We start from the raw sequence: 8,806 nt of genomic DNA on the forward strand, positions 1-8,806 counted from the left end.
CTTGGCCTCTCTGACCACATCTCCCTGCTACTGGCACCATCCTACCAGCCTCTGATAAGAAGGGTAAAGCCAACAAGAAGAACTGTCGCTGTGTGGCCCAACGATGCAGGTTTTGTGCTGCAGGACTGCTTTCAATACACAGACTGGCAGGTCTTCAAAGAAGCAGCTACGTATGAGGGAAAGGTGAACCTAGAGGAATACACCTCCTCTGTCCTGGGATTTATCTCCAAGTGTGCCAGTGATGTCGCTACCACAAAGTCAGTCATCTGTTGTCCAAATCAAAAGCCCTGGCTGAACGCTGAGGTGAGAGCTCTGCTGAAAGCCAGGAATGCTGCATTCAGGGCCGGTGAGGTATCAGTATTGAGAGCAGCAAGGAATGAACTGATAGTGGCCATAAACAGAGCCAAATCCACATATGTCAGGAAAAATGAGGAGTATTTCTCTTCAAATGACCCCCGGAGCATGTGGAGGGGCATTAAGTGCACCACAAACTTCAACGCCAGGAATGCACAGTGTCCAGATGACCCCTCTTTGGCAGATGAACTCAACAGGTTCTACGCACGCTTTGAGGATCCTGCTGTACCACCACCCTTCACCAAACTCGCCACTCCACCAGGTGATATGGCCCTCAAAGTGTCTGCAGCTGATGTGAGCAGGACCCTTAAAGGAATTAACCCCCCAAAGATGCTGGCCCCGATAACATCCCAGGGCAGGTGCTGAAGAACTTTGCATCTGAGCTGTCTGAGATGCTAGCAGATATTTTTAACATCTCTTTGTCTGAGGCATCTGTTCCAACCTGCCTAAAAACATCAGTCATTGTTCCTGTGCCAAAGGGTTCCACAGTTACGGGGCTTGATGACTACCGACCCAAAGCACTGACCCCGGTAGTCATGAAGTGCTTCGAGAGGCTGGTTATGGCCCATATCAGGAACAACATCGATGCCACTGTGGACCCGCAGCAGTTCGCTTACAAGAAGAACCGCTCCACTGATGATGCCATCTCATCTGTGGTCCACACAGCCCTTCAGCACATGGAGGGCAGGAACACCTACATCCGCCTGCTCTTCCTGGATTTCTCCTCGGCCTTCAACACCATCATCCCACAGACCCTGCTGCAGAAACTCTCCACCCTGGGCCTGAGCCCCACACTAGGGAACTGGGTTCTGGATTTCCTGACAAATAGACAACAGACTGTCAGGATCCACAACACCATCTCCCGTACCCTCACCCTGACCACTGGAACACCCCAGGGCTGTGTGCTGAGCCCCCTCCTGTTCACTCTGCTGACATATGACTGCTCGGTGAGACACCCCAGTGGCCATATAGTCAAGTTTGCAGACAACACAGCGGTAGTAGGACACATCAGCAACAACGATGAGTCTGACTACCGAGAGGAGGTGGAGATGTTGGTGCAACGGTGCAGAGGGAACAACCTCTGCATCAACGTGAAGAAGACCAAGGAGATGGTGATGAATTTCAGGAAAAGCAGACTCCCCACCCCTTCACATCGATGGAGCACCAGTGGAGCTTGTCTCCAGCTATAAGTATCTGGGTGTGCACATCAGCGAGGACCTCTCCTGGAGCACCAACACTTCCCAGCTGGTCAAGAAAGCCCACCAGCGCCTGTACTTCCTCAGGAAGCTGCGGCGGGCTGGACTTGGAGGCTCAGCCCTGATGAGCTTCTAGCATGCTGCTGTGGAGAGCGTCCTCTGCACCTGCATCACCGTGTGGCACTGCACCTGCACCATCGCTGAGAGGAAAGCTCTGCGGTGTGTGGTAAACCCAGAGCCACCCAGAGAACTGTGACAGACCTCTACATCATAGGATACAGGGGGAGGGGTCTGAACATAATCAAAGACCCCACCCACCCGGCACATGGTCTGTTCCAACCACTCCCATCAGGCAGGAGGCGGAGGAGCATTAGATCCAGAACCACCAGGATCCAAAACAGCTTCTTCCCTTAAGCTGTCTGGCTGTTGAACTCTGTGTGACTGTTGTGTTCTATATGTTTACTTTATTTATTTGTTCATTTGTTTGTTTATTTTTTTCCCTGGACCTGAGTTCCAATCTCTGCCAGTGACATTAATTTGTCCACTGGTCTGACATTATAAATCCTTTGAATAAGACAAAAACACACACTTGTTTTTTTCATGGTTGTGAAGTTCTTAAAGATATTGATGGTATTTTGTTCTGATGTATCCAATCCTATCACTGTTAGTATGACACACTACAAATGCAGTACTTTTGGTTTTTAAGCAATACTTTTTCAACTTTGGCCTATTTTCTTTGTGCATTATTTTTATTGAAGTGGTTTTTTGAGTTAATGCCAAAATATGTTCCAAAAAGGTGTTTGACCTGCGATTTGTGACTTATATTTTATTTATTTTCCAGATATATTGGAAATGTTTTTGCATTTCTGTGTATTGATGTTCACATCATAGCTAGAGTTGGTTGGTGTAGGACCTGGGTTCACTTCCAATGGTGGGTAATCAGCTAAAATCCAATGTAGGTTCCTAGATAAACCCTCTGTGCTCATACCTGGGCCTCCCTTTACCTTGGAAATACAGGATTTTGTCAGGAAGGGCATCCAGTGTAAGACTCTGCCAAACGTGTTCAAATCAGTGAAAGCATGATTCTTATTTTTTAATAAAATGTTTATTGCTATGTGATTGTCTGTTTACTGGATGGACGAAAATGTAAATTATTTGTATTAGATCACCACCATTTATACCTTTATTTAGAACAGGAGATCAGAATCAACAAAAAAACAGATAAAAAAAAAACACAAAGATTCCGATAGAAAGAAATGTTTTTTTTTTGTCAACATTCTGGTTAAGTTCAGCAGTAACATAAACAACATAAACATTATTTATAAAAATCACTTCTGTTTTGGATAATTTAACAACAAAACCTGAAAATGTTCTTCGGAGTATTCCATCCTCAAAGTTCTTCAACATTTTACGTCCCAATCATTACATACTGGTGCAGAGTCCATATGAAAAAAGCTGCTTTTTTCTGTGGCAGAATCAGCTGATTCTCGTTGATTATATCAGTCTTTCAGCACTGCGAGGCTGCGTTTCTCCGCTTCAGAATAAGTTGAAGAGTTACCAAAAGAATGTAAACACTGGAGCTAAAGCTCTGATGTTAAAGCTAATTCATTGTTTCAGAAGTTATGCCTGTGAGCGGAACTATAGTCTCAGTTTCTGAATAGAAAAAATCTCTCGCTAGTTTTATTTTGAAAACCGGAAGCTTCACCGTCACAAAGATGTGTTTACTTCCGTTGGCAGTAGGGCTGCCACAATTATTCGACTAATCGACGACTAATCGACTATTAAAATAGTCGACAACTATTTTGGTCGTCGAAGCGTCGTTTTTTTGTCTGTTTTTTCCTTGTTTTGATCTTAAAACTACGGTTCGCGCCTTCTATTGCGGGGGTCTTCCATTCTCTTTGTCACACATGCGCAGTGGTGCTAATCTGGTCAGCAGTGACGTCACAGGAAGTTCTCGGTAGGCTCATAACAACACGCTCGCTCGAAAATGTGGGAAACATAAGGAAAATAAAAGAGGAAAAAGTGTCAAATGTAATTTCTGCACAACAGAATTTGTGTTCCACGAGAGCACGATGGCGATAAATGATCACCTGGAGATGAAGCATGTTGAGACTGAGTTTGATCACGTTGAACAGAGAGCTTCGTCTAGCTAAGCTAACATCGGCGCTAACACAGCTAGCTCTGCTGCGGCTGTCATTACTGCGCTGTTTGGAGATGAACCAGAAGATCTGCAGCAGATCCGTGTCTACGGCGCTTCTGTCTGCATAGTGAACGTTTCATAATCTCCGCTCTTCTAACCAAACGCCGCGAGGACGGCGCGGATAATGAGTTTACACTGGAAATGAACCGCTCGTCCAAGGCTTCATTCATATTCCGCCGCGATCACGTCGGTTCAGAGAGCGGATTATGAAACGTTCACCGCGCAGACAGAGAGGCTGTGTGTCGGTACGGATCTGCTGCAGAGTTATGGAACGATTTAAAACTACGAGTCCCAGAAGTGAAGGAGCTCACCTAAAAGTCCAGAGCTAAGTTTACAAGTGTAGCATCACATTATCTGCATTAAGCTACAATTAAATGTAACTTAAAGTCACAAAAACGACAACAAACAGCAAAACAACCACAACATTAAAGAAGTAACACAGATTTATGGGTTCTCCCCCAAACTGAACAATATGAAGTATCGGTCTGCGCATCTGCAGTGGATGGTAGTGAAAGAATGAAAGTAATGTTGTACATTCTAACATCTCCTGCTTTTCTCCCTTTTTAAAAAATATAAATTTCCCCTTTTTATTTATTTTCTTTGTTTCTATGGGCATCCTGAGGTTTTATATGTATAGGAATATCTTCAGTTCAAAGATGTTATTAGTGTTTCGCTTTAATAAATGGGCCTCAGTCAGCAAATATTTTGAGTGTGTTTATGTCTGCAAATAGCTTTTGAAATACTTTATACATGTTTTATTAAATATATGCTTTAAAAAAGAATTGCAGGGTTTTAAAGAGTTTTCTGTAGTTGATTCAGATTACCTCATTTGATTTAAGTCTTGTTTTAATGCCAGAAACAAATGAAGGAGAAAAGCTGCAGATTCATTAAAAGATTAATAAACTATTGTCTTTATTTTAGTTAGAATATAGCTTACAGACCTCAAGTTTAAGGATAATAATGGTTAAGATGAATGTTTCACATCCAGTCGCCGCACGAACCGATCAGTCGACTAATCGAAAAAAATAGTCGGAAATTAGTCGACTATTGAAATAATCGTTTGTGGCAGCCCTAGTTGGCAGTACCGCGGCTCTTTCGGCTTTGTTTTAGTTCGTAAACTTAAAATCCTACATTAATCTGCATTTTAGAACAAAAATACATCGTCCCCAGATGATATTTTACCAAACTCTATTATATTTATAAATATCGCTAATCAGCAATCTTGGACGCGCAAATATTCATACTCAAATTTTCGGGAGCAGATCGCGAGAATCCGAGCACCCAGATACTAGTTACGGCCCTATTAGGGAGAACGTTTAAAAATGGTACTTCGTGTCATAAACACCTGGGATAGAAACTTGTTTTCCCAACATTCTCTCTTCATGACTGGGTGGGATTAAACCATGTGGCAGGCCGAATGTTTGACACCCCTGGTTCTTCTTACTCCTACATTTACCTCTCTCCGGGACTACAGGAAACCAGGAAGTGGCATCATCAAATCACTCAGACAAATGACCAGACGACCTCCAAATATAAGCAAACAAAGCCTCAAGAGAACAAGATTTAACACATCTCTGTTCATGTGCTGCTCCAGATACACTGCAGGAAGTTCAAAGTTAAAAATGGACGGAAACTCCTTGACCAAGGCTTTCTCCAGGCTGCAGAAGGAAGAGATTATCCTAATCTTGACTGGGAAAAAGGAAATTGAGTGTGCCAGTTAAACCTGATATCCATGACCAGCTGCGTTTCCATGTGCAAAATGTCCTTGATCAGATCAAAGATCAGATTAGAATAGAACTGTCCACATGGCCCTGAAAAACTTCATCTGATTGTAACAAACGTTTCCATGCGCCACACGGTTGATCAGAATAAACCATGTTGACATGCGCAGAACTGTCTAAAATACCGGAAATAGTCGTAGAAGAAGAAATAATGAGTTCTGTTGTAAACAATCAAAGATCATGTATAGAGCGAGATGATCCACTGAACGTGCTTTCATTATTATTAATAGTATTTTTAAGAGCCTGGTCGATCATAATTTCTAAATCCAAGCGGGTAATGTGCATCTTGGCTGCATGTAAATATATGGGAATAAGATCAGCCTTTATTCTGTCTGGATGTGGTTGGAAACATGCATTCATGTGATTTTCACACGGTTTCTCAGGACTGTTTGGTGCTCGGAGCGGCATTTCCACATTCAAAAGCCGCCTCCGCCGGCTCGTACCGTCCTGAAGCCGCTGGGAGACACAGTTCTCCTGGGAGACACGGTTCTCCAGAATCCGGTGGGTCTCTCGCGCAGATCAGCTAGACGGACCGCAGTCTGAAGCTCACAACGTAACAAAGGACCCCCGCGAACGCGCTCACATATGAAAGCTGTGAATCAGCTTTTCTACTCAAAGAAAAGAGTTCGCTCTCTGAGAGCAGCTGATCGGGATTCTGTTGGTGCTCCAAAGACTGCCAGACCCTCTATGAATGAGGTAAAATCCAGCGCAGTCTTGATCAGAAAGACATTTGGATCAGAAAGAGTCTGATCGGGCCAGAGTATTCCTAACGTCGTGTTTACATGACGCATTTCTGTTCTGATCAGGCGTTTATTACGATTACTTAGGGCCATGTAAATGTAGCTAGTGTTTAAAGATGTTGGATGTTCTTCCAACTTAAACCTTTTAACTTTTATTTTTTTAACCATTTTGTTGTCCCAATGTCATATATCTATGCACCTGTTGATGCTATAAAAGGTCAAGTTTTGGGAATAAAGGTGTACATTTCTGTTTTTGCTTTGGGCTAAAGTTCACTAAAGACCAATTTCTTACTCAATTCTCACTTTGTTTTATTATTGTTTAATGTGATGGATTTTTACATCACATTTCTAGTGTAGTATCAGCTCTCTTTGAGAGTTTGCAGGGGGGCAGTTTTTTGTAAAATAGTATCTATTACTGAACTTCTCTGCCATTCTTCAAGGGATGAACCAAACATCTGTTCATCTTCAGACACTGATGGGGACAAAGTGCCGTGTGGGGCACTAACCAGGCCACTGGACCCAATGGGTTAAGTTTCATTCTAAGGTGATCCTGCAATCAGAGATCACACAGCATGATGGACGCCCAACGTGGTTTTGACGTGTAGTTCAACTGATCTTCTCTGTGTTTTTACTTACTACACACACAGCAGCCTCGGGTTGTTGAAGCTTCAAAGGAAGAAAGCTCTTCAGTCCAGTCCGAAATCTCCTCAGATGCTTCCTATAACAACAATGCTTTCATAAGGTTAAAGTGAAATGCTGTTTCATTAGATATGTGATTTTTTTTTCCTTTTTTTACCTGTAACATGCCAAAATGTGGAGAATGTAGCCACAGGAAGTGAAACAGGTCAAGATGGTGGCGGTGAACCATGAGACTAAAAAAGGTTAGAAAATGATTACCCTCATTAGACGCTTTATGAAGGTCTGCTGTTTTTAACTCAAGAAAAGTAAATTATTCAAATTATTTCTATTCTGCAGGACATGAATATTTTAAACTGAGTTTCACCAACTAATCATCTACTGAACTCAAAGCACAGGATCCTCAGATGTCATTAACATGGTTCAGTTTGGTTCAATATGGGGAAGCCTTCAGACGTCAACTATTCGTTATTAAAGACCTACTTCTATGAAAATGGTCTTTTTTGTCTTTTTAATGTGTTCTTCTAGCATAAAAGAGGACCTATATAAATGATTTATTATTAAAACTGCGTTTCTGAGTATTTCTTATTTGAAATTGCACTGGATCAGATGCTAGAAAAAGCTCTGACAAATGACAGAGTAACAGAAATGGGCGTGCCAATGACTCTCCTCTCTACTCCACTCCTCTGCCCCCTTGCATGCATTCATTTTCCTCATCTGAGCTGGCCTCTGGCTCAAAGCTGTTTGGCTGGATTGATCAAACTTTGCTCGCCATTACTTTTGCGGTGCCAATGCTAGCTTGGGGCTATAAACTTGAGTGCAAATAGAGCTCTAAGGAAGCTGAGCAGTTGCTCCGACTCAACGGTCCCACCCACAAACCAGGATTGTATATCTGCTGCAGCCCAGTCTCAGTAAAATGCATACATATGCCACAATTTGGGAAATACCGTGTATAATATGCGAACTGGAGCGGGACCTTCGACTTCACAGAAAAAAATCTGCTGTTTACAGACAAAACCGAGTCTTCCTCGACAAAAACGGATTTCTGGAGACATCAGCTCTCACGCAGCAGGAGCCGCTCTGTGTAATAAAATGTGGCGACAGTCTTCAATCCAATGTTTCACAAACACCGATAACAAAGATGAAGACACGGTGGATTCACGTTTATTATTATATTCAGAAAATACCCGTTTTACGATGGTTGTCTCGTTTTATTTTGCTTTATGTAACCTTTACACAGTTCAGACTCTGCTAAAGTTAGCGTTTGATTAGCATCTACTTTGAAGTGAAAGGAGAATTTAACCACAAAGGCTAAGTTTAAACCTTTAGACTTGTTAAAATCATTGAACTAGCGCGCCCGACCGCACGTTTTTGTCTGTCGGTGACCCGGTACCAAGTGAGCCACGGACCGATACCGGTACCGGTCAGCGGCCCGAGGGTTGGGGACCACTGTCTTAAAGTTCACAGCAGCCCTACAGTTGTGCTCCAAAATCTCTTTGAGCTGTCACACAGCGGTTGTAGTGTAAGTCATCCAGATAGAAGCTAACTCTTTAGCAGATAGCATTCTCTTCTGTAACCTCCGACAACAAACAACCCCATTGATTAGCTGAGTCTTTACTATTTTTTGATTGGTCGAAAGGAAGTGGAGGCGGGATTTAGCATATATAGGGGTGGAAGGCCCCGCCCGTCTGACAGAATGCAAAGCAGTTTGAGTTTTGACAGGCTTTGAGCGCGTGGATGAAACTGAGAATGCATTACAGCGGGGAGCGCTGTTTTGCATGATGAATTGAGTTTTGAAACTAACAGAGTGTGGGATTTTACTATGCAATAGATTTAAAGATACTTTAAAATGAATTTGAACCAAACCATGTATTGAAATGTCGTTTTTAAATATTGAAT

At 42.7% G+C, this 8,806-nt stretch overlaps 1 protein-coding gene across 2 annotated transcripts in view; it reads right to left on the reverse strand.

Moving 5' to 3' along the window:
• LOC112141525 (stimulated by retinoic acid gene 6 protein-like) overlaps positions 1-8,806 on the reverse strand; it is an 84,154-nt gene that overhangs the window by 28,927 nt on the left and 46,421 nt on the right. For both annotated transcript variants that reach the window (XM_024264688.2, XM_024264687.2), the window contains 2 exons: positions 7,068-7,143; positions 6,908-6,989 (listed from right to left, as the gene is read on the reverse strand). In XM_024264688.2, coding sequence (XP_024120456.1) covers positions 6,908-6,989; positions 7,068-7,143 — 158 coding nt within the window. The remainder of the gene's footprint in view (positions 1-6,907; positions 6,990-7,067; positions 7,144-8,806) is intronic.

Source organism: Oryzias melastigma, unplaced genomic scaffold (genome assembly GCF_002922805.2).
Source record: "Oryzias melastigma strain HK-1 unplaced genomic scaffold, ASM292280v2 sc00296, whole genome shotgun sequence".
Taxonomy (NCBI): domain Eukaryota; kingdom Metazoa; phylum Chordata; class Actinopteri; order Beloniformes; family Adrianichthyidae; genus Oryzias; species Oryzias melastigma.